The following is a 26,924-nucleotide window of genomic DNA, read 5'->3' as shown; positions in this document are numbered from 1 at the left end:
TCACTGCCAGACCCGCTGGAAGAGAGCAGAATGCAAGCTGAGACAGCAAGAAGAAATCCTCCAGATGAGGCTTCCAGATAGGAGCTGCCAGAAAGAGGCAAGACCTGTGAATAAAACCTCGAGGCCAGAGGGAGGTCTCCGCTAATTAGAGTATATAATTTAAGAGGTGAACGCAGCGCAAAGCCCTCGAGGGACTGACTGCAGGTTTAATTAAAAATGATCTTCCATAACCTTGTCCTTCGTTTAAGATCACTGGTCCGGAGAAATGCTGAGGAAAACAGGTACGCCTTGTTAAACGAATCTCCTCCTTTTTTGAACCTCGGATCCGGAAGGCCATTTCCCACCCATAATTTGGCCCACTGGGATGGCTGTTGGATTTAGGATTTTTGTTCAAGGACCACCTCCCTATGCCAGCCAAATAGGACCCCCCAGGAGGGAAAAGTAATACACATTCATTTCAATATTAAAAAGGAGAAAGTCTAACCCACAGACAACAACAATCAAAACACAAGTTTTTTTCAGGACCTCGAAGTGTCTGACTACAGAATCCCAGAGCTTGAGAATTCTGGGGTACGGATGCTTATCCCCCACAGGCAAGCGCTCCAGACTTACATTTAAAGACGCCTTACGATGCCCCTGGACTTCCTACAGCTTCCTCTCTCGTGGGTTAGCAGAAGCAGATGAATCATGGGAACTGACCAAGAGGGAAAAGGGAGGAAGAAGAATTAAGAGTCTTTAGGGAATGATTATTATTTTTTAAACTGAAAATGAGAAAGAAAAGTATTCTGAGTACTTACATGTAGTCTTTTCCTAATTATAGAATCGTAACAGGTGCTTTTTATAGAACAGGCTTATAGACGTGTAAAATCTAATCTTGTTATTTTTCTAATTTATAGATAAAGCAAGCAAGGGGTAGGAACCTAAGGCAGCACCAAAAACCACATAGGGAGGAAGCGGCGTGCAGGGCTGATTCTGAGCCCAACGTTGTGGAGTGAGGGAGTGACAGGTGTCTCATCGTTGCAACTACTCAGGCTCCCCATTTGACAAACATACAACCTCATTTCTGCAGGCATCTGTCCACTGCAGGACCTTTTTGCGTTAATTGCTCATTTGTTCCTTTCTACGTCTGGGCAGAATCACTTGCCCGAGGACACCAGGCGGGGTTGTGACAGATCCAAATATTCTTCTCACTCTATCAATCTCCCAGGGCCCACTCGAGGCCCACAGAAAAATCAAAATAAAGACCATACCCCTCCCCACCTACTCCCTTGCCATTTTCTGTCTCACAGCTCCTAGGGTATTTTCCTGAACTAGGCCTTTCTCTGTGATATTTGCATTGTGGGAACGAAATATGCTGATCAACAAACCAGAATCACAGACTACTTAATCTAGCTCCCAGGGCCTACTTAATCTAGGCTGAGTTTTGCTATTTTTTTATTTTCAACGCAGAGGGAAGCCCATACTTTGTTTGGGGAGGCCTGTATCACAAGACGGGAGCCAAAAAACAGCCCCTCCTTCCCTAGCTCAGACAACCGTGTCACTTGGAATCCTAGTGAGAGCTTTAGCTTGGACTGGGTTTCTCGGCACAAGGAGCATGTAGTGGTGGGAGCTGGTCAGGAAGGGCATGCAGAGGCTGGATGGAGTTATCCAAGAGGAACAGTGGAAGGGCCATCTCGCACCTGCTGTAGCTACTGCTGCTTTTCTGGAGAAAAAAATAAAACCTTCCCCCTGTCCCCAATTCTTCACCGTGTCTTTGGAGATCAGGAAACTGGGTTCCAATTGACCTTCAGCCTCTTCTCTCAGAGGAAAAATGCCTCTGGCTAAACCTTTTCTGCCAGGGCCTGTTGGAACCTTCCAGAGTCTCTGAGCAGTCACCCAGGCCCAAGCACACAGGCCAGGCAGTGCGAACCACACTCAGCCAGCCACAGACAGAGGTGTGAGGCTCACAGAGGCCCTGGGCGAGGCACCTTCCACCAACATGTCTTATTCAAACATTGTCTCCTCCTAAAAATACTCAAACATGGGGCATCTGATCAGCTTAGTCATTCAAGCGTCTGACTCTTGATTTCAGCTCAGGTCATGATCTCACGGATTGTGGGATCAAGCCCCTCATCAGCCTCCACGCTCAGCTTGGAGTCTGCTTAAGACTCTCTCTCCCTTCCCTCTGCTCCTCCCCACCACTCGCTCTCTCTCTCAAAGGAATAAATAAGTGAATGATTAAGTAAATAAATAATTTTTTTTAAAGAAAGAAAATACTCAGACACTACAGAAATGTAATCAATAATAAGTGCCTCCCCAACACCTGACCCTATATTGTTATCAGGATAACAGTTGATGACAAAGTATTCTTCTACTTTTTTTTTTTAGTTTTTTATTTATTTATTTATTTGACAGACAGAGATCACAAGCAGGCAGAGAGGCAGGCAGAGAGAGAGAGGAGGAAGCAGGCTCCCTGCTGAGCAGAGAGCCCGATGCGGGGCTCGATCCCAAGACCTAGAGATCATGACCTGAGCCGAAGGCAGCGGCTTAACCCACTGAGCCACCCAGGCGCCCCTTCTTCTACTTTTTAAAAATGCATATGATCATATGTATATATTGTTTTTAAAAAGTGGGATTACATTAAATTCTCCTGTGTAATTTCCTTTTCTCTCCTGGTAACCACCACCACGGTGGTGTACCTTTCTTAGAAAACCCATATAATGTTTGTAGATAGGCATGAGTTGGTTTCCATTTTTCTCTACTACAAAAACACTAATAAACTTTACACATATATTTGTATAAGTATTAGGTACATTTTAAAAAGTGTAACAATTGAATCAAAAAATATTAACATTTTATATTTTAATAAATATTTCGAAGTTGCCCTCCTAAAGTATGGTATCAGTTTATATGCCTCCTCCGCTCAGTCTATTGGCAAAGATTTTGACCTCCTTTTAGCTTGACTTCTTGTAAATGGAACATGAAGCTGCTCACATCACAGGGTTGCTGTAGGAGATAACTGAAATTCAAATGACATTCAAACAACCATTGGTCAGGTCCCCATTCCCCACTTTAACTAGCCTTCACAGCCTCATAACCTAACCCTCCCCCAAAATAAGGAATTGGATGAAAGCAAATATGCTTATAGTTTAAGGCTCCTACCCCGGATATGGGTGGGTTAACTTGAAGGAGAATGGGTGTCTGGTTGTAGGATCTCCAGTACTGACGTGGTGGGGGGATTACAGAATTAGAGTGGAAGGAGAGCTGGGCTTCTGGAAGCTCACCGAGTGGTGCCGCTGACTCCACCAATTCTACTAACCTAAGCTTGTCCCCTAGAAGATTTTTCCTTTTGAAATCCAGGCACATAGCTTAGCCTCAGAGCCACCATTTAGGAGGAGGACAGAGGGAACCGGGCATTACTTTAAAAACCTGATGGGCGGGGCGCCTGGGTGGCTCAGTGGGTTGGGCCGCTGCCTTCGGCTCGGGTCATGGTCTCGGGGTCCTGGGATCGAGCCCCGCATCGGGCTCTCTGCTCTGCGGGGAGCCTGCTTCCTCCTCTCTCTCTGCCTGCCTCTCTGCCTCCTTGTGGTCTCTCTTTGTCAAAAAAAAAAAAAACAAAAAAAAAAAAACCTGATGGGCAGTATAGTGGGCAAGCTCCATTCATCTTCTTGAGGAGCCAATGTGCTCTGACAACTACAGGTAATTTAAAAGCTTTTATGGAGCCTTGGGTGCAACCCAGTGAAACTTCCAATCCCAGGCAATTCAATACAAGCATCTGAAAATTTAGTCATAAAACATCCTTTCCTAAACCACAGCAGACATTAACATTGACTTTCCCAATGACCAATGAATAACCCTCAAGGACTTTTCACTAAAACTGACAACACAGAAATTATGAGCCCCCGGTAATGAAATTAGTATCTGAGGGAAACACTGATTTGATTATTGGTTAGGATTTTAAAGCCCCTTCCTTTCTGCTTGTTTGTGTCTGTATAGTCATCACCGAATTAAGTTTGATATTATTGGCAACAAAATGGGAATTCCAGTTCTTTCACAGTTTCTGCCTCCAGGGTCTGGATCTCATTAGAAATATGACTTTGTGTGGCCCACAGTAGGGGTGGATGGGTCATTCTGAATCTCAGGGAGTGGGAGGGGGAGCGAGTACTCAGGCAGGGGCCATTTCTGCTGCTAATATGACATGTGCCTCGTGGCATTAAGTATCTCTAGTATTTCCCCCATACTAAGACCGTAAATCATGGACCCGTGCTTTGGATTAAATGAGACTCATGATAAGACACAAGCAAAACAAACAGCTAAGAGCTTCCTTCCTCCTAGAAGGTATAAAATATTTTATGGGATTTAAATTCCCAGCCCCAATTAAACACCAGCCCCAATAAAACACAATAGCTTTCTTTCTTTGCACACCTATGAAACAACAAAAGAATGCTTCAAAGAAGTGGCTTGTTCTTACCTTCTTTTCCTCTTTTCCTCCCCCCAGGGACAAGATGACCAAGTATGGACTTTTCTCCCACCCGTTGCTCTGCCCCGTATACCAGTATTCACATGCCCATCTCAACGTGTTTGTGTGAGAACCTAAACAAGATGGCAGCAGGGAGTGGAGGCGGGGGTTAGGCTGAGGAAAGATCTTTCTGCAGGTGCCCTCTGGCACCCACCGCAGGCTTGTTAGCCAATGGCACTGGCGGTTGAAGCAGACTGTGGAGCTGGGCGTGTTGGAGGTGAAGCTGCTCTGGAAGCTTATGATCATGGGAACCCCTGGACAGAGCTCAGCGCTGAAGGCAGAAGAGGAAAGACACCTGAATCTGCCTCCAGAACAAGCCTGTTGTTCTCTGCCAGGCAGGCTGTTACTTGCTCCTGGGACAGTGTGTCTGGGAGACTCCATCATCCATGGAAGGAATTTAGCAAAGTGGAACATCTGAGTATGAGGTGGGAAGGAAGGAGTTTGGGGAATGCACTCGGGGAGGTCCGAGGCCGAGGAGGAGAGGCTGGCCTTGCCACCAGCTCTTTGGGGGGCTCCTGGCAACCCTGGCTTCCTGCACAGCTGTGGCCTCCAAAATTCCACAACCTGGTTCTTGGTATGGACATTTTTGGTATGGACATTTTGAAAACCCAGTGAGAGCACAGACCCTCTCCTCTCCAAATTGTCCGTGCCTCTCTTTTGTGTCCTTCTCCTTTCTGACACACGATCTCTCTCTGCTGCTCTGTGTATGGTTCCGTCTCAGTCTGTTCTCTCTCTCTCTCTCTCTCTCTCTCTCTCTCTCCTGCAAAGTCTCAGAGGTTTTGAGGACTCCCCGAAGCCTCCAGGAGCTGTAGCTTTAGGAACATTTAGCTTAAAGATATTGGCAGGGAGTTCTCAGTACACCTATTCAAACAGAAAATAAGATTAAGAAGGAAAGAAAAAAAACCCAATTTCTCACTCATCACTAATTTCAGGAAGAGGAAGGTCTCTAGGGCTTTGAGGTATTCTGTTTAAAGTGAGGCAAACCTACATTACAGATTGTACATTTTGGTCCCCACCCCCACAGCCCGCACACTGATCCCCGCTGGGATTATAGCTAAAAAGAGTAATGCTCTGTGCTAAGGGCTATAAAAATATTTCTTAAAGATAAATTATCTTATTTATCTCCTTATCCATGAGAGATCAGAAAGGGGGTTTTGTCAGTGATGTCCCCTTTTAGGAATATAATCAGCCACAAGCGAGCATTTTCCTGCTACTAACAATAGAAAAACCAAATAGTAAATCACTTAGGCTCAAGCCACTTGTGACCCAGAAGGGCGTGTTGGGTTACACTTTCTATGAATCATCCTGCGAACTGACAGGAACCAATCTGGTAGCAGCAGATATTCCATGAACTCTTTTTCTATTTTTGATTTCAGAAACTGGGCAGACTGGGATACACAAAGATATGACGGTCACAAACCTGCTGTTGGAGTTCAATTTGGGCACTTCAAAACCACAAGTGATAATGTGCTACTCATATTATTCAACCCCTGCCTGCTCTTTGTTTTAGAGGGAGAAATGTATTTCTATCTTCCAATACTGACATTAATTCAAGCATGCAGAAACACAAGAGACCTGTGTAGAATTGTCTCCCAACAACAATCACACAGAATTAAAAATATGTATGTAGATGAGATCAAGTCTATATAGCCATGATGGTAAAAGTGTACTTTTCTTTACCCTCATGTGCTTGCTAGGACTATCTACCTCTAGAATCTACCAGAACAAGGTCAGCCCTGAGAAGGCCATCCAGCAGAGTCACTCCTGAAGATGAAGGAAAACTGTACTAAAGATTAATCTGGACTTCTTTCTCCAATGGATGCAAGGAAAGCCCTAGAAAACTGGATTTCCAGGATTGGATTTGTAGTTGCTTTAACATCCGTGTTCTAGTGAAATGCCTGTCCGCCATGTTGTAGTGAGAATACCCACAGAACCAAGAGAAGGGTTGAACGATCCAGTCTTTTAAAAATAATTCATCCTCAGTCAAGATATGCCATGCTGGCTTAAATACACTGAGAAAGTGAAATGTTTCTGGCACGTGCATCCAAATAGGGGTGGAAAGAAACCCCACCAAATCTGGAGAGACTCTGAGAAGTCAACCATTTTTTCACAGGCAAAATATAAACACACAGTAAGGGATATCCTGAAACCCAAAGGAAATGGCACTAGTTCTTAGTAAAAACTCTGCAGGCCCCAAGTAAATTTGAGAAGAGGAAAGCGATGGGGAAACTACTGGTATTCCTGTCTATGTCCAATTTGAAACGGGTTTTTTACAAAGTTCCAGTTACTGAATACATTGAATTCTTTTGGTTTTTAAGACTGCAGACCAGGGGTCCCTCCAACCCCAAAGTACTTCCCACCAGGCCTTCTTAGGTCCTTTGTGCCATTAGAGGGCCCTGAGTCTAGTGACCAAAGACAGGGAAAAGGAGGAGGCAATGGGGTTGGGAAGAGGGGAGAGAGCACCTCCAAAGTGGCTGTTCTCAGAGAAGTTTCCTGAGCAGTGGAGGGAATCCTGAGGATCTTTGCTTCAGAAGCAAAAATGATGTGAGGATAGAGATGTGTCCATCAGCTGTGCGGCCTGCCTTTCCCCAGGCTATTAGTCACACAGAAGCCTGGCTCAAGGCCTGGGAGTCTTGAGCAAGAAAATGGCAAAATCCTAGCACTGGGTGGGAGCAGTGCCCACCCTAGAGCTAAGCCATGGAGCACATTTCTGGCCCCCACTGGCAGCCTCATTGGTGCCATGAAACGGGAAGGGGACATCTCCCAGAAGCTATCCCACCTGCTTCTCCAGGTGCTGGGCTAAGTGCCTGGGCCATACTGGCCGCTCTTGGTGCTGGCCTCTTTGGTCAGTGTCTTCTGGGGATACGGTAGCCATGGTTCAAAAACAGCTCATGTTCCCAACCACTGGGTCTTCTGGGAAAAAGCCAGTATAATCGTGTACTTGTCTATTGTTGATAACGGATTCTGCACAGCATGCTATCTTTTATGGGGGTTTTAGTTGTAAATGAAAATCAGGTATCTGTGTTACAGGAATTGAGAAACACCTTCCTTGAGTTGTTCTTCCTCCCAATTTTGCCTCCTTGGGAAACTGATGGAAGGTACTCCATGCTGAGCCTCCAAGGCCAAGTCCAGAGCTTTCTGTCAGGGGAGAGGGGGCAGGGGACAACAGCACAAAGCCTGGGATCCCCTCTTCTCAGGAGTGAGGGAGAGCCCATAGGGAGCCGAGGAACTGCTCCAACCACAGAGCCTCCCAGTCTCCACCTCTCAGCCCAGGGGCTCAGCTCACTTTCGATGCAGCTCCTGGCTTTCATTCCTATGGGGGGAGCTGAGAACAATTCCCCTCTAAGGGGCAGGAAAGCCTAACGGTCAAGGGGCTTTGAATCAGACATAGCACTGGGTTTCAGTATCAGCTCTGGGAACACATGACCTCCAGGAACCTGCTCAATGTGTCTGAGTTTACTTTCTCTTCCATAAAATGAGGATAATGCAATCTACCTCATAAGACTCATGTCAGTATTAAATGAAATAAGGCAGGTAAGTACTCAGGACAGTGATAAGTGGGGACTATTATTATAATTGTTATAAATGGATCAAATTTAAACTTAGATTTCTTCGCATTCAAGTGGAGCACCAAACTAGAAGTTGGGTACTTTGGAGTCATTCCCCTAGTGCTGGATTATAAACTCTTCTCCAGCAGAAGACAAAATGAGAAATAGTCAATGTGTTAAAGCCACAGATGCCACCTGCTGTAATAGCATCCAAGTGATGAACTGAGGTCAATGAGGTCAGACTTGTATGCCAGACTCCATGAGAATGAGCCAACAGCCCAGTTGGTGCTCAGTTTGGGAACCTGAACAAGAAAAATATCCAAGGTCTGTTCCTTCAAATTCTGATTAAATGGGCTACGACTTGTTTTTAAAGATTCCCAGGTGATACAAATGCATATTTAGTCCTAAGAACCGCTATCCCTGCCAAGAAGGAAACAGTTGAGTTTTCTTGAAGAATCTTTTATTATATTTATTCATTCAGTTGCAAACATGCATTGACCCCTTGGATGGACCAGACTCAGGACTAGGTGCTGTATTTACAAGACTCGGTCCCAATCTCAAGGATCCTAGAGTCTAAAAGAAGAGATGAACAGGCGAATAGACAGTAATAATATGATGGGTACTTGCTGTGATGGGGGTAAATACTAGAAGCTCTGGACATACTTGGGAAGGGCTGTAGACTAGTTTTCCAGAGAGAACCCATGCATGGTCGGGGAAGTCCAGACTCAGGCAATAGTTTTGCAAAGCTTCAGGGGAGAAAATATCTATGTTCCGGAAACCCTAGTTATTCAGTAAGACTGGATGTTAGTGGAAGGCCAAAAGATGAAGAGGGAGAGGCATGGACTAATGCCTTGTAAGAAATGCAGAGGAGTTTGGGTTTTAAGTAGGGGGTAGAGTGTAGAGTGATCCTAGCTGTCTTTCCGAAAAATTATTCTGGCTTCTGAGTAGAGAGCAGATCAGAGATAGGCAAGACTGGACATGGGGAAGCCAATCCCCAAGATGGTTACAGAAATCAAGGCAAGATTTAACTAGGGATATGAGAGGTATTAGCAGAGGAAGAAGAGCCTGGTGATTGAGGGTGTGCTGAGGGCAGAGATGAGGAATCAAGGAGGAGTCAGGGGAGTCAGGTGATGTGAGGCCCTCAGTGAGGGAAGGACCAGAGTAAGCTGTGTGGCAGCATCAAAGGGCTTCCTGCTTCATTAGCCCATAACCTGAGCTGGTCAGGCCTAGTGGAAATCTGGCACATGCAGTACCTTTGTGTTTCTAGGGTGCATGGCATTCTCGCATAATTGGAGTATCTGACTAATTTGAAATTTTCTTCAGAATTTCTATCATATGGGTAAAAGGGAGTTTAAATTAAATGCAAAGCCTGTGGCCCGAGAGAGGCCCCAGAGCACATGGTCAGGCAGGACCAAATACACAGAGCTCATTCTCACTTTCTTTCCCAACCCAGGAACATGTCCCAGCACCTCTGCTCTCCTCAGGAGAGAACCAGGATCAAAGGCCTGAAAATTTCTGGGGAATGAAAAGCGAGGTGTAAGGACTCAGTACCCCAGTCTGCGGAACATCTCACAGACTCAAATTATCCTTCAAACATGGCTTGCAATGCAAAGGTGGAAGCAGATTTGTAAGCAGCTCCATTTATTTGAGTAAATAGCTTGTAAATAAATCATTGGTAAACATTACAAAATTAAATACATTTTCCAAAGCTTGCCAGTATACATAAAATTCACAAACATAGTTCTTTTAAAAAATAAAATATGTTCAGAGCACCCTTGTTATAAAATGTCTGACTCCTGTCCTCTGACAGGGCCACCTAGAGATGCCTTATAGTAGGTGGGGTTTCCGTGGGGAGGCGGTGGGGGCCTCCAGGGGGAAAGGGAGAGTTTCTACTCTGACCTTTTACCCAGCCCACATCCATCTGAATTTTGATCCTTCTTCAAGGAACTGATCAATACTGGGAGGCAGGGGCCCTAAGCCTAGCTCCAAGCAAGGAGGCCGGGGTGCATAACTGGGACCAGGAGCCAGAATCCTTAGCACATGCCATTGAGAGGAGCCAGAAATGCAATCTCCACCACCCTTCCAAAGCAGCCAATGCTCCTATATCAACTTTCTTGAAAGCAGGGGAGGCTTTCTCACCTCTTACCATGTTCAACCCTCCATTGACCTGCTCTGGTCTAACGCTACCCGGGCATGGAATTGACCAGAGCTATTTCTAAGGAGGAAAATAGGTGATTTGCTAACTTCCTTATGACCTGCTTTCATGGACAGAGAAGAATACACAGTATTTGGTTGAAAGCAGAGAGTTAATTGCTACACAGTGCTCCCTTTTTCCACTGCGAGACACCCCTTGCCGTGGGCATTTCTCTAGAAATCTGAGTAGTTCTTCAAATGAAGGGTTCATAAAATTTTAAAATACCACGAACGAGGCAAGAAGTACATGACCTGGCAAAGCATCTCAATGAATGAAATAATATGAAGTCCATGAATTAAGCCCTTGACCAACTCAACTTTTTGTGGCGTAGCTCATTAAAATAATGGATACGCTGAATTCTTTCACTTTGGTGCAGAAAGTGAATGCTGGAGGTCAGCTGAAGTCACATGAAGAATAATTAGTGGCTTCTTGAAAACCCATGTGCTGTGACCTCCAATTAAAGGACAACCACAAGTGTATCCCATCAATGTGAAATAAAACCCACGTCTACATTTTAACTTAGTCGCGTGTAGATATATACAAGTACGAGAAATTTGACATCTGAGACAACTGTACAACTTAAGAAAAAGTATTACCAAACGAGTCGTGAGAAAACCATCATCCCTGTATAGTTAGGTTCTAAACCTGCGATTTCTCAAAGAATATGCTGCTGGGATCAACCCATTCCTGCTTGTCTGCCTGGTTTGATAATCCTTGGTTGTGCTGAAACCAAAGACCTGCTGGTCTTGCTATTAAAATAGTACACTAACAAAACCTCCCCAAACAAAAAAGGAACACTCTTGAATAAATGTCTAATAGACACCCCCCCAAAAAAAATTTTTCTCATAAGGGCAACTATGCTTTAATAAATGTCTTCATGAAGCCCAAATCCCAGGACTCTTCTTCGTCTCTGGGAGAGTTGCACCCTGTGCCGGAATTACACAGTCTTCTTCTGTGGAGGGCTCAGCTTCCTCATGCCTCTTATCCGAGAGAGCAGCTCCTGGATAAATTCCTAGAAGAGAGTAGAAGGAGTTAATAAGACAGGCTCACTCTACTACAATTGGGGATTAAAATCTGCTTGAAGTCATTGTGGTCAACAGCAGTTATCTTGGGTTGATGAGTTTGGTGGGAGGTGTCAAGCCCATGGTCTTCAGTAGAGGACATTTTTAAGCAAATGAAGCATGCTTGAACCTCACATCACCATCAATACCTTCTCCCTGTTGCTCTCTTTGGGGGAGAAACACAGGCTGCCTTCACTCACTGACATTGTCTACATGGCCTCTGAAGGCACTTGTGGTTTTAGATCAGCCTTCTCAACCTTTAATAAACCTTTTATATGAGCACACAAGTGACCCAGGGAGCTTATGGCTTCTGACTCAGTAGACCCAGGATGGGGCCAGAAATTCTGCATTTCTAACTGGCTGCAAGGTGATGCCCATGTTAGTCTCTGGACCATGCCTGGAATAGCAAAGCTTGACTAGTGGTGGTTCTCAGATGTAAGCCCTCATCTAAATCACCATGGGGACTTATGAAACCAGAGTGCTGGGTCCAAGAATTTCTGATTCAGTAGTTCTTGGGGTGGTGGTTGCGGGGGGGAAGTGGGTCCTGAGAATGTGTACCACTGAGAAGTTCTCAGAGGACACTTCCTCCTGGCTCCAAGGATCGTTCTGAGAACGACTTATCTAGATCTCAGAAGAATCTTCTGACTTCTCTTGACTGCAAATCAGTTTTGTAAAAAAGCCAAACGCGTTTTACATTTACAATTCAGTATATTCAAACACATACCTGCAATAAAAATCTAAAGAATGAATACTTAATATATAGAACACACCCTCTATTTTCTATTCTAATTTCATTTAAAGGGGTTGCAGAGGGAGATCCACTAAAATGATTCCATGTCCTAGTCACAGACGAACACCCAAAGACTAAAGAACAATCTAGAATAGTTCCTATGTTATACCATCAGGAATCTTTCCTTGTCGCCTTCTGTTTTAAAATATTTGCTATCTAAACAGTCACATTTATTAGATAATAATTACTTTGTCTTTCTATTTTGTATGTCACAGACAAAGAGGAAAGCCAGACTTTCTGATCAACAAGTGGCAGTCGTGGGTACATCAGGAATTTACCGAGAGTGAAAACACTAAGAAATCTTCCTCTTCATTTGGCCTTCTGAGAAACCATGCTCTATCTCCCCTTCCAATCATGAGCTCCCAGGCCAAGTGATCCCAGCAACTACTCTCCAGCTCTAAAACACAATAAGCTTAAACATTCAGTATTTTGTTAGCCACCCAAATTTTAACGTTTTTGCTCTTATAAAGTAATATGTGCTTTTTCTAGACAACTTGGAAAATATAAGCCAGCAACAATTATCCTCAGAATGAACCACTAATGTATTTTCCTTTATGCAAATGGATTTTTACCTTATTAAGATCACACTGAATATGCCCTTTTCTTCAACGTAGCATTATGCCAGAAGCTTTCTCCCACAACACTAAATAGCCTTCCTAAAAATTTACTTCAATGGTTATACGATCCTTTATTATATGGATATTCTACCATCTGCTTAATTCCTCCATTATTGGATATGTGGTTGGTTCCGGGACTTTTCAGAAGTAGTAACAACATTACAATTAACATCTCTGTGTATAAATCTGCAGTTTTGAATATTCCCTTTGGAGAGCTTATCCAGAAAAGCGTTTGCATCACCACCATTTCTGATCTTGGGCAGAGTGGAACACATATGAGGCCCTATTTTAACTTTCTGAACACTATTTTAATTTTAAAAATTCTTAGGATTAACTAAAGCCAAATTTTCACACTTACATTCAGTTTTCATTGTGTCAAGTTAAGTGCATTTCCTGTTTCTCCTCTTGCTATATGGTTTCAACAATATAATATGAAACATATACTTTCAGTTTCATTGATTTGGAACCTACTACTCAAATGAATTCTGTAGAAAGTTCCAGCATTTGAGTGTAGATCTCCTTTTTTTTTTTTTAAAGCAAAGGTCAGAATCACAACTTCTATCACTTATCTTGTTAATAACTAGTAATTCTTCTGCACTATTTCTATAGCATATTTTCTATAAAGATCATTATAAAAATAAAGATTAAACATGATAAGAAATAATATATCCTAAACTACAGACCTTTCTTCTTCAAGACAAAAGTAATTTGGTAATTTAAATAAAATTCAAATTATCTCAAAAAAATCAATCATGAGGTATATTAATCTCAGTGATTAAAAAGTTCAATAAATAGGGGAGCCTGGGTGGCTCAGTGGGTTAAAGCCTCTGCCTTCGGCTCAGGTCTTGTCCCAGGGTCCTGGGATCAAGCCCCACATTGGGCTCTTTGCTCCGTGGGGAGCCTGCTTCCCTTCCTCTCTCTCTGCCTGCCTCTCTGCCTACTTGTGATCTGTCAAATAAATAAATAAAATCTTTTTTAAAAAGTTCAATAAATAACTTGCATTTATAAGAAATTAACATCAATGAAACTCTTAAAGTTTTATATCAACTAATTTATGTCTCTAAGTTAATATACTGTATTACACATATTTTAAAGTGTTCATTAAATTTGTATAATGAGGTATTCCGCAGAGTTAAAAAAATAGCAAGACCAGTACTTATGCCCCATATAGAAACTTATGCAGGATTTTAATGATTGCAGATGATTCTCAAAGAAGAACCAAGAATCTCTAATCAAAAATACTTTGATGACTCTTGTTCCTGTTACTCAAAAATTCTCTATGTAAATAAGAACCTAGCTCATTTACTTCCAAAACAGGTCACTCAGGCTTGGGTTGTGGACACTACTTGAGTCAGAGACGGGCCGCCCCTTTGTGGAAATGACATCTGATGTGAGACCTGCATTAACAAAGAGAGGCCAGCTCAGAGAAAGTCTGGGGGTCTGGGTCACGGCACACGTTTAAAGGTCCTACAAAGAAACAAGCAAAGAAGTGGGTGTTCCTGGCAAAAAAAGGCCAGGACGAGTGGAGTGGGAGCCATGCTGTGGGAGCTAGAGTCAGCTTGCCAGGGTCTCGCTGTCCGCAGTAATATGGGTCAAGGCCAGTTCATGGGTTACCACCCACAGTTTGTAACTACATGATGTAGAACAAGGCTAAGAGATGCTGTAGCCCCCAACCACATATACAAGTACTATAAATATAAATAAATATAGATCCATCTTCATAGTTTATTTATTTATTTTCAGCATAACAGTATTCATTTCATAGTATATTTATATGTAATGTATATTTCTATATTCTATAGTATTAATGACATAGTGTGACTACTTAAATGTAAATCAATTAAAATAAAAACAATTTAAAATTCAGCTCCTTATTCATACTAGCCACATTTCAAATAGTCAGTAGCTACATATGGCCAGTGGCCACCATAGTAGACACTGGAGCTATAGAATATTTCCATCATTTCAGAAAATTCTATTGGATGGCACAGGTAGCAATGTTTTGAATTTTAAGGCTCGATGAGATAAGCTTGGAGGAAATTGTAAATAGAGGGGAAAAGAAGGCTGAAGACCAAGGCCAGAGGCGCCCTAGCAAGCAAGGTCTGGAAGAAGCCCTGGCCCAGCAAAGGAGACTGAAAAGGAGAAACGAAGGAGAAGGGGGGAAAACCCAAGACAGTGTGCTGTTAAGAAGTCTTCTACTTTCTTGATTTCTTTTATGCAACATAATTATTTTGAGATTCAGCCACACTGTTGGATTTATTTATTAAAATAGCTCCTTTTGGTTGAGACTTCAATCCATAAGTCAATTTGTGGGGGAAAAAAAAACAATGAATGTTCTCAGCAACGTTTTCTAGATCTCAGTGTACAGAGATTACACATCTTTTGTCAGATTTATTCCTACATGTTTAAATTATTGCTGTATTGTAAGTAGTATATTTTTATTCCAATTTCCAACTGTTACCAGCCATAGATTTTCATAGACTTACCTCACATCCTGCAAGCTTGTTGAACTCCCTTGTTCCTTCTAACAGCTTTTTGTAGACATTTACCTTTTGCAGATGTTCTTTCTAGAGTTTAGAACTTTCCCTTCTATTCCTAGTTGGCTGAGAATTTTTAACCACGAATAGAGAGATTGCATTTTGCCAGATGTTTTTTCTGTATCAACTGACATAATTATAGGAAGGGCTTTTTCCTCCTAATTTCTTAACACAGTGACTTACACTGATTGATTTTTGATATTTTGATCCTTCTACGTATACATATGTACTGTTACATTCAATTGGACAAAATTTTCTTTAGAAATTTTTCAGCTATGCTTATGTGGAATAGTTGTCTACATTTTTTTTTTTGTCTGTCTGGTTTTAGTATCAGAGTAGGGCTGTCCTCATAGAATGAGTTAAGAAGTATTCCTTCTTTCTCAAGTTTCTGGAAGACTTTGTATAGAGTTCGTATAATTTCTTCCTTAAATGTCTGGTAAAAATTCCCCTGTGAAGCCATTTGGGTCTGGAGGGTTTTGTTTTGTTTTTTCTTTTATATGTAAAAATCTTTTACATTTCTCCTTTTTAAAATTTTTTAAATTTATTTTCAGCAAACAGTATTCATTGTTTTTGCACCACACCCAGTGCTCCATGCAATCCGTGCCCTCTCCAATACCCACCACCTAGTTCCCCCAACCTCCCACCCCCCGCCCCATCAAAACCCTCAGATTGTTTTTCAGAGTCCATAGTCTCTCATGATTCACCTCCCCTTCCAATTTCCCTCAACTCCCTTCTCCTCTCTAACTCCCCATGTCCTCCATGCTATTTGTTATGCTCCACAAATAAGTGAAACCATATGACAATTGACTCTCTCTGCTTGACTTATTTCACTCAGCATAATCTCTTCCAGTCCCATCCATGTTGCTACAAAAGTTGGGTATTCATCCTTTCTGATGGAGGCATAATACTCCATAGTGTATATGGACCACATCTTCCTTATCCATTCGTCCGTTGAAGGGCATCTTGGTTCTTTCCACAGTTGGGCAACCGTGGCCATTGGTGCTATAAACATTGGGGTACAGATGGCCCTTCTTTTCTCTACATCTGTATCTTTGGGGTAAATACCCCGTAGTGCAATGGCAGGGTCGTAGGGAAGCTCTATTTTTAATTTCTTGAGGAATTTCCACACTGTTCTCCAAAGTGGCTGCACCAACTTGCATTCCCACCAACAGTGTAAGAGGGTTCCCCTTTCTCCACATCCCCTCCAACACATGTTGTTTCCTGTCTTGCTAATTTTGGCCATTCTAACTGGTGTAAGGTGGTATCTCAATGTGGTTTTAATTTGAATCTCCCTGATGGTTAGTGATGATGAACATTTTTTCATGTGTCTGATAGCCATTTGTATGTCTTCATTGGAGAAGTGTCTGTTAATATCTTCTGCCCATTTTTTAATATGATTGTCTGTTTTGTGTGTGTTGAGTTTGAGGAGTTCTTTATAGATCCTGGATATCAACCTTTTGTCTGTACTGTCATTTGCAAATATCTTCTCCCATTCCGTGGGTTGCCTCTTTGTTTTGTTAACTGTTTCCTTGGCCGTGCAGAAGCTTTTGATTTTGATGAAGTCCCAAAAGTTCATTTTCGCTTTTGTTTCCTTTGCCTTTGGAGACATATCTTGAAAGAAGTTGCTGTGGCTGATATCGAAGAGGTTACTGCCTATATTCTCCTCTAGGATTCTGATGGATTCCTGTCTCACGTTGAGGTCTTTTATCCATTTTGAGTTTATTTTTGTATATGGTGTAAGAGAATGGTTGAGTTTCATTGTTTTGTTTTGTTTTGTTTTGCTTTGTATTGGTAGGTTGTGTCTTTCAAAGCATTTGTCTATTTCATAGATGTCATTGAATTTATTGGTATGAGGTTCATAACCTCGGTACAAACTGTACTGATGTCACCTCTCTCATTCCTGACATTGATAATTTGTCTCCTATCTTTATTTCCATTTGGACTAGAGGTTTATCAATTGTATTGCTCTTCTCAGAGAATGAGCTTTTGTTTCACTGATTTTCTTTATTCAATTTTGTTTTATACTTCACTGATTTCTGCTTTCATCTTCATTATTTCCTTTCTTCACCTTACTCTGATTTTAATTTGTTCTTCTCCTAGTTCCTTAGGTGTATTTTAAAGCCATTTATTTAAAACCTATTTCTAGTGTTATATATATATATATATATATATATATATATATATATATATACATATATTCACTTCTAAGCACTGCTTTGGCTGCATCTCACAAATTTTGGTATAATGGGTTTTTACTTCATTCATTTCAAAATCATTTCAAATTTTACATTTGATTCCTTCTTTGGCCCAGGAGTTACTTAGGAGTGTGTCATTTAATTTCCAAATATTTGGGGATTTTCCAGACATCTTTCGGTTACTGATTTCTAACTTAATTCCATTATTCAAAGAATGCACTTTGTTTGACTTGAATCTTTTAGTATATGTGCTGCCGAAGCGAGCACTGACTTGAATCTTTTAAAATTTGACACTTGCTCGGGGCGCCTGGGTGGCTCAGTGGGTTAAGCCGCTGCCTTCGGCTCGGGTCATGATCTCAGGGTCCTGGGATCGAGTCCCACATCGGGCTCTCTGCTCAGCAAGAAGCCTGCTTCCCTCTCTCTCTCTCTCTGCCTACCTCTCCGTCTACTTGTGATCTCTCTCTCTCTGTCAAATAAATAAAAATAAAAAATCTTAAAAAAAAAATTTGACACTTGCTCTGTGGCCCAGAATATGTCTGACTTGGTAAATGTTCTGTGTGCATTTATAAAGAAACAAGCTAACTTCAAGCAGACCTTCTACCACTGTGTTCATTTGGCCTCCTGCCATGTGACTTGTACGCATAGAGAACACACCAAAAGAAGGGATGAACAAAGTGGTTTCCCCCAGATGCAATATTTCTACAAGAAAATGATTCCCTAACCACAAAGGTCATGATCTTTTGTGATACTCAAAAAGGACCTTTATGACTCTTTTTTGACCTTTTAATCCTTAGCTAAAAGGATAGGTGAGGATGGAGGCAAACTCCTTGTGCATGTGGGTTCTGTATGAGGATCTGGCTCTGGTCGTGCTCAGTCTAAAGAAAACAAAGGGGAATTCATATTTGCTGAAGGCCTTCTCTGTGTAGCCTACTTATACATACCACCGTATTTAATCTAATCTAGTTTTATCGTGTCCGTTGTACAGATGAGAAAAATAGAAGTTCTAGTTCATTAAAAGTCCTTATCCAAGGTCACAAAGCAAATATTTTGAATCCAGATCTCTTGAAGTAAGTTGAACTCCATAAATAGGTACCAAGCCCCCACCATGTGCCAGACTCCACCCTACTTGCTGGGATGTAGAGGAAGGAAGAGGCCCCACCTAGCAGGGGCTCCCAGGCCAGCAGGGAAGGAAGACAGAGAGATAGGTTCTGTCCACCTAAGACGCGGGCCACAGTGCTACATGTGTATGTGAGAGCCCTGTGGGCAGGCGACAGCACACACCATCCCTGACCAACCCAGGCCTGGGACTGTCCCTCCCTCTCCCACTCTGCCTATCCCAGGGGATGACAGGCTAAAAGAAGGTCATAAATCTAGGAGATTTTGAAAGATGAGAAGTTCTGTATTAATACAAGGTATCTAGAATCTAGAACCAATGCCCTGGAGTGACAGCCTAGCTTCCTCTCTCTCCTCCTCCTCCTCTCACTCCCCCTCTCTCCTTATGGGTATCCCTTTTTTTAGTTGAATATCTCTCTACTGGTCTGTAAGATCTGACCATTCTAGTTTCCTAATGTTTGAAACAGTATTTTATAGCAAACTGCTGGAATTTTAAAGAGGCAAACGGACATTGCCCTGACCCATCATTTCAGAATGACTGGCATCTGTTTTGTTAGGCCACCTGAGCAGTTTTGTCCAAATGCTCTCCGAGATCCCAGGTCTGCAACCCACCCCCACCCCCAGCTACACTGTCTCTGTGGGCTGCTGAGGGCCAGGCTGTGCTCAGGGCCCCGAAACTTGCCTCTTGTTAAACATCTCATGGGGCGCCTGGGTAGCTCAGTCAGTTAAGTGTCTGCCTCCAGCTCAGGTTCTGGCATCGAGTTCTGGTCAGGCTCCCTGCTCAGCAGGCAGTCTGCTTCTCCCTCTCCCTCCACCCCTCCCCATGCTTGTGCTTGTGCTTCCTCTCTCTCTCTCAAATAAATAAAATCTTAAAACAACAACACCTTTCTAAATGACTCTGGGTCCCTACCCCCGACCTCAGTCCTGGGCACTACTTTCATATCTGAGCTGAGAACACTCTGCATTCCCATTTCACCCATTAACCTACCTGAGGACGACTCCTTCCCACAGTATGTACCTTTCTATTTTGTCTGGCATAGTGCCATGCTCTCACGAGCACTGAGTTTCTGTCTGGGGTTCGGACACAACTCATACTTACTGGGCACCCTCTATGTGACAAGCAGTCTGGGCATTTTCATGTACTGTCTCACTCAATCCTTATAACAGTCTTATAACATAGGCTCAGAGAGGTTTAGAGGTTCACCCAAGGTCACAGAGCTACTGAATGGTCAGACTAAGGTTCAAACCCTACATTTCTATAAGCCGTCAGAAACCTGGTCTCATCGCCGGGGAACGGATGGTACAATTCCCTCTCTCTGTATCATGATGCCCAGGGGGGACATCTTTTTTAGTAAGCAACCAAGATGAGTAATTCTAGTCTAATTACAAACCAAACTAAAATGACTTCAAGTGAGTGTGATAAACACAGTGATCCTTTAATGATTACACATGGGGAAGGGCTGACCAGAGATGTAAAGGACTGTTTCATAGGTAAGCTCTGGAAATCTGTCTCTAGAGCAAGAACCTTCCCTCCATTCTGCTCACAGCCTCTTCCCACACATGAATATCTCAGAAGCCCTAAGTTGCTGCCTTCTAGACTCTAGCTAACTCATAAATTAGAAAAGAAGAAAAAAAGGAGGAGGAAAAGGATGGAGCAAAAAGGAGAGAATGAGAGAAGGGAAAAAGGAAGAGGAGAGGGAAGCCGGAGTGTTGACCTTTCTTCTGCCCACTGAAACCCAGGTTTTACCCAGCCAGCTGACTCCTCGGGGCTCCCCATAGCCATGTGCCTCTGCCAAGCTCTCTTCATCTGACCCTGCTAAGACAACTTTCTCTCTCTCCCTCTTCCATCCATCCATCTTTCCTCCCTTCCATCCTTCCTTTCTTCTTTCCTTCCTTCCTTCCTTTTTCCCGCTTGCTTGCTTGCTTGCTTGCTTGCTTTCTTTCTTTCTTTCTTTCTTTCTTTCTTTCTTTCTTTCTTTTTCTTTCTCAGAGCTTGCCCCCTCTCCTCTATATTCTCTTTGTAAGTCTCTGACTTCCACCCTTCACTCTTCTTTTTTGGCCACTTACTTCTGCCCCCTGATCTGCTGATGGAATGTGGGTATTCTCCAAAGCCTGGTTCCCAGCCTTCTCAAGGCACTGTCTCTCAGTCAGCCAATTTCCTCATACTCTCAGGCCTCCTCTCTGTCTTCTCCCTTGAGATCCAGGCCTGCATTTCCTGTGGCTCCCAGAGGTCTCCACAGGGAAGTTCCATGGGCACACCAGTCTCAAAATGACCAAAAGCAAACTCACTGTTACCTATCCTTTCTTCTAAATGTCCCTCACCCTGAGGAATTCACAGTTTTTATTATTGGGTCCTGAACAAACCATCATAAAGATCTCATTTACCTCCCAATTAATCTATAAGTTTAATGCAGTTCCAATCAAAATATAAATATTTAAGAATAGTCAAGATATTTTTTAATTTTTTTATTAACATATAATGTATTGTTTGCTTCAGGGGTACAGGTCTGTGAATCATCAGTCACACATTTCATAGCGCTCACCATACCACATACCCTCCCTGATGTCCATCACCCAGCCACCCTATCCCTATCCCCACCCCGCAGCAACCCTCAGTTTGTTTCCTGAGATTAAGAGTCTCTTACGGTTTGTCTCCCTCCCTGGTCCCATCTTGTTTCATTTTTCCCCCCTTTCCCCCCACCCCACCCTGCCTCTCAAATTCCTCGTATCAGAGAAATCATATGATAATTGTCTGTCTCTGACTGACTTACTTCGCTTAACATAATAGCCTCTAGTTCCATCCACATTGTTGCAAATGGCAAGATTTGGGGGGGTTTTGATGGCTGCATAATATTCCATCGTATGTATACTGAATAAGAAAATCCTGGCCCTTGCTAAGAACTGATTATAAAGCCCTGGCAAGGGGCACCTGGGTAGCTCAGTTGGTTAAGCATCCACTCAGGTTGTGATCTCAGGGTCCTGGGATTGAGCCCCAGCGTTGGGTTCCCTGCTTAGTAGGGAGTCTGCTTCTCCCTCTGACCCTCCACCGTCTGCCCCCACTCATACTCTTCCTCTCTCTCTCTCTCTAAAATAAATGAATAAAATCTTTAAAACAAAATAAAATAAAACAAAATAAATCCCCAATAATTGTGATAGTGTGCAGTGATAGACAAACAGCAAGTTCTGCATATCAGGAAAATGTGATATACAACCCAAGATGATTACCTGTCAGTGGGGGTAAGGGCATAAGGATGGACTGATTACGTAATAAGTGGTACTAGAACAACACAGCTAAGGTAAAGTTAGATCTCTGTTTCACACCATACACAAAAGTAAGTTCAAGATGGTTTAAATATCTGAGTGTGAAAAATAAAAGTGAAACGTTTTAGCAAAAAATATTAAGATGATTATCTTTTTTTTTTTTTTTTTAAGAGAGAGAGTTCAAGCTCTGGGGGGAGGGGCAGACGGAGAGGGAGAGAGAGAATCTTAAGCAGGCTCCATGCTCAGCACAGAGCCCAATCCTGAGATCATGACCTGAGCCGAAATCAAGAGTCACTCACTCAACTGACTGAGCCAATCAGGTACCCGAAGGAGGCTGTCTTTAAGACACCGGAGTAGTAAACTCTTTCTTAGGCGCACATCTTTTAAAAGCATAAGCCATAAAGGATGTCACGGATAAATCTGATTTCAATTAAAATGTAAAACTTCTATACACAAAAGACAACACAAGCAAAATAAGCTTTACAGTTTGTGAAACATATTTGCAACCTACACAAAGGTCAAAGGATTGTCATCCACAAAATATAAACAACTCTTAAAAATCAATAAGAAAAACACAAACAACTTGAAAGCAGACAAAGGATTTGAAATGGAAATCCCCAAAAAGGAAACATAAACCAACAATAAGCACATGAAGAAGAAAATGTGTTCAATCTTACTAGCGAGCAGTCAGGAAAAGGTGTGCTAAAACAACGAGATCTCCTCAGATTGGCAAAAAGTTTTACCGTTTGGCAATACCAGGTATGGGGATGACGAGGTTAAGGAGAATTCTTAAATTCTGCAGGTGGGCATGCAAGCCGGGGCCAACTTTTTTTTTTTTTAAAGATCTTATTTATTTATTTGACAGACAGAGATCACAAGTAGGCAGAGAGGCAGGCAGAGAGAGAGGAAGGGAAGCAGGCTCCCTGCTGAGCAGAGAGCCCGACGCGGGACTCGATCCCAGGACCCCGAGATCATGACCTGAGCCGAAGGCAGCGGCTTAACCCACTGAGCCACCCAGGTGCCCCCCGGGGCCAACTTTTAAGAGCAACTCCATTTCTTGGTATATTCCTTGGAGACTCTTTGTATACGAGTCAACAGATCAGGAGTTTTTATCACATCATATTCATAATAATAAAAAACTGGACACAGCGTAAATGAGTGTCAGCAGAAGAAGGGATAAGTACATTAATACATCGGAATGCCACACAGAAGTGAAAATGAATGAACCAGAGCGTCCTACATCAGCAGGAGCAAATCTCAGAAATCTAATATTGGGCAAAATAATTGAGCTGAAGAAAATTTGCAAAACATTACTTACATAGCTGGGCAGCATGCAAGATAATCCACATGCCTTTCTGTCACTCCTGTTTCGTTGCCAGAGCCCCATTCCTGCCTGCCTAGCATGGTGTGTAATATACAAGAGTTCCTGGGCAAAGGTTTGCAAAGTAAAGGAATACATGCGTGGACTCATTAAATCACACAACAGTGGCAGTGAGGAGCAGAGAGGGGAGACACTAGCAGCCCTGTGCACTAATTCTGCGTGTGTGTGCATGCATGGGCATGTGTGTATGTCGGGGGGGGGGGTTGTACAAAGTATCTATTGGCCCCCACTACTATGGAGGAAGGTTCTAAAGGTTCTCCTTTAAGCACTGGAAAACTAGCCAACATGAGGGAGTTAGGCAAGAGGAGAAGCATCCGGGGAAGCGTGCAGCCCAGGAAGCGTGTGTGCACACATGGGTTCACAAGCGCATGCACACACGCCCAGAGAGCTTAAAGAAACAATAGAAAGAAAAGAAACAGTTCCAGTGACCTCGTAAACCTGACTACATAACACGCAGTCCCCTGACTGATGAGAGACTTCGCAGAGCCAAAGCATGTTTGTGAAGGGATCTGGCACCAGCCGTGAAAACAGACGGTCCTTCCTCGCTCTGGAGTTTCTGCCGGGTGGCACTGTCATGGGGCACAACGTCCCAGTGCCACGTTCTGCTCTGAGCTCCCATCCCTGCATCCCTCCTGCGCCCCGTGGCTTTCAGCTTCCACCCCCTCTCGCCTGCCCCGGCCAGGACCAGAGGCAGCAGATGGACACTCAGTCTGTAATTATCACCGTGGCCAGGCGTCTGGGACCTTTCCCTTGTCACTCACAGTGATTCATGTTACATTCATTGATGTTCTGCACTGCTGTAACAATGATGGGTCCAACAGAAAGTAGGAAAAGGAGAAACCACAGTATCTTTGCAGATCACTGCTTTGTGCATAATTAAACCGACTTCTGTCATAATTTCAGCATTTAGAGTCATTTAAAAAGACAAATAGATATTATGGGGCAGCCCTTGAATTATAAGTCTTTCCCCACAAAAGGACTTTTTGAAAAATATGCTTAAAACTGTTGCTTGGTACATACTGTCACCGATCACAATAGTTGTACAGATCAAGTGAGCTCCCATAAAAGGCGCCCAGCAGAACTCTGAAGGCTCAACCCGCTTTTCCAAAAAATATCATCCACCCTGATACAGAGTGCAGGGTAGAGTGGAGAGAGAGAGAGCAGGTGAAGATTCTGAAGGCTGGGATCCGCGTGGCTCAGTGACTCCCCCTTGTACTGTCCCCTCTTTGTCACCCCAATCAATGCACCAGTCACTTCCTTAAAAGGCATATTCACGGGGACCATCTGCTTAGTCTCACTGCCCAACGACAGCAAACCCAAGTCAACCGACCCAACTTTCACAGATCAGCCTGACAGTTCCCAAAAGCCTGACATGCATCAGAAGACATGCGGATCAGGCAAAGCATGATCAGGGGGAGGAAAAGAAGAATTTCCAAATCCACTGAAGTTTAAATAGGTGAGGGTGATGGAAAGGCAGTACTCCCTCTTTTAAAAGTGATGGCAACAACTGAGAACTATTCCAAATGCCAAAACGTCCCTGCCCGAAGAACCAACCAGGCATTTAGAAAAATCACACTGTAAGTTTTTATCAGCTTACGTATGCAGGTCACATGTAGGCAGGCTGTGAGTCAGCACTGACAACAGGCAGGCCGTGAGTCAGCACTGACAAACAGCTTTGGGGGGTTCCCCAGCCCTGTGTCCTCCCACCCAGCCAGGATTTGCTCCCTGCCATCTGAGGCATTTCAGCACCACAAGTGCCAGCATCACTCGCAGGTGAATATTTAACTGTCCCCCTCTTTTTAGAGGGGTGGGGAGAGTGTTGTTTATCCTTAAAGAGGTTCGTCTGCTCACCGTGCACAGCAGAACGGTCCCATTTTCATGATCTGAAAAGAGGTTTATGAAATCTGTTACGGGGAAGAGTTTGTGCCTGCTCTCATTATAACCCCTGCTGCCCACGGAAATTCCGGAAGGTCGTAAGTGCATCCTGGTTGTTTCCTTCTTTCCTTCTTCAAACTTAAAGCCACTTGACACTGTGCTGTCCATTTATGTTCTTGACTATCTGCCTTTAGAGATTAATTTGTTGTGCTGGTGAAAGCGGTCCCATTAATCTATTTTAGAGACTCGGGCCACTGCTCTTAGACTAATTGTTTTGTACCCGGAGTCTAACCTTCATTTGTATGTGGCACGACAGTTCACCTGCCCCCCACCCCCACTCAGCCTCTCCGGCATTCAATTCTTCCTTCACTTACTAATGACTGGCTTCTCAGAACTAGGACACCTGCTATTTGGACAATGTAAAATAAAACCCACATCAACAATCCCACTGCAAAAAACCATCAGTGGAGTAAATCCAGCAAAATTTTAATCTCTAACTTTATAATCACTAAGAAAAACTGAAGTAATTTTATCAAGGGCCCCATTATCAATGAGAGAGAATATTACACCTAAATCTTGTTAAAATGACATCTTACTGAATTTACAAGCGGTGAGATTTGTTTCTGATTATGACTCCCTTTTCTAACGATCTAGAAATCCAAAAGACATGTGTCAAATTGTCTTTAATTGGTGTTCTTTCTTCTGTCTAAATTAAGTCCAAACCCAGGAAGAGAATGTGGAGCTGTTTATAATTTGGGTTGATCAGCTTTGAAAACATGTTCATTCTGAATTTAATGAAAGAGGAAAAGGCCATAAAATCACCAACAATCATTCAAAAATGCCAGCCACTTAAAGACCCACTATCCTTGAAAGCCTGTACAGCTTCCATCATGTGTTTTTTAAAAATAACCATCGTTAATTACTGGGGGGAGGGGGTTGGGTTCCCTGGGTGGCTCAGTTGGTTAAGCAACTGCCTTCAGCTCAGGTCATGATCCTGGAGTCCTGGGATCGAGTTCTGCATCAGGCTCTCTGCTCAGAAGGGAGTCTGCTTCCCCCTCTAACCTTCCCCTTCTCATGCTCTCTCTCTCAGTCTCTCATTCTCTCTCTTTCAAATAAATAGATAAAATCTTTAAAAATAATTATATAAAATTATATATATATATAATTTTATATATATATAATATATAAAATAATTATAATAATTACTGGGGGGGGCATCTAAAGCCAGACCTATATGGCACATCCTATAACAGCATCTACCTCTTCTTTCCTTATGTCACAATTATTGTCATCATCATCATTATCACTCATCTCATGGCCATCCCGCTTCTAAGAGTGGTAAAGAATTTCACCTTGCCCCAAAAGAGGTCGTCTTTGCCCTCAGTTCCTGGGAGGTGAGCTCTAAGCTCTGGACTGTCTTGCCTGATAAAAGTATCTTTGTTTACCCCAGGGCCCTTGACCCACACTAGAGAGTATTGGGGGAGGAGCTTTGGGTGATGTGATATCAGCTCAGTATACCAAGGGACTGGTGACTGAAGTCAAGCTCATGGGCAGTCTACGTAACCAAGTCCCAGTAAAAACTCTGGGTGTCAAGGCCCCGGTGAGCTTTTTCCCTGGTTGGCAAGAGTCTGTACACGGTGTTGCATGTCATAGCTAAGAGAATCAGCGCTGCCAGGATGCCACCGAGAGAAGACAGCTGGAGGCCCCGTGTTTGGAACTTTCCTGGACTCTGTCCCATGTACCCTTCCCTTGGCTGATTTCCATCTGTAGCCTTTGACTGTAATGGAATGAAATGATGCATATAGAAGCGTACAGTGAGTGCCGTGGGTCCTTCTAGCACATTGTCAAATATGA

At 43.1% G+C, this 26,924-nt stretch overlaps 1 protein-coding gene across 1 annotated transcript in view; it reads right to left on the bottom strand.

Moving 5' to 3' along the window:
- Positions 1-9,670: 9,670 nt before the first annotated feature.
- Positions 9,671-26,924, bottom strand: part of PPP1R14C (protein phosphatase 1 regulatory inhibitor subunit 14C) — an 84,993-nt gene continuing 67,739 nt past the window's right edge. Inside the window, exon 4 of the mRNA XM_047734564.1 lies at positions 9,671-11,252. Coding sequence (XP_047590520.1) covers positions 11,178-11,252 — 75 coding nt within the window. The 3' untranslated portion in view covers positions 9,671-11,177. The remainder of the gene's footprint in view (positions 11,253-26,924) is intronic.

The sequence above is a fragment of the Lutra lutra genome, chromosome 6, assembly GCF_902655055.1.
Source record: "Lutra lutra chromosome 6, mLutLut1.2, whole genome shotgun sequence".
Lineage (NCBI taxonomy): Eukaryota > Metazoa > Chordata > Mammalia > Carnivora > Mustelidae > Lutra > Lutra lutra.
The sequence above is the reverse complement of the archived record's forward strand: the minus strand, read 5'-3'. Positions and strand labels throughout refer to the sequence as shown.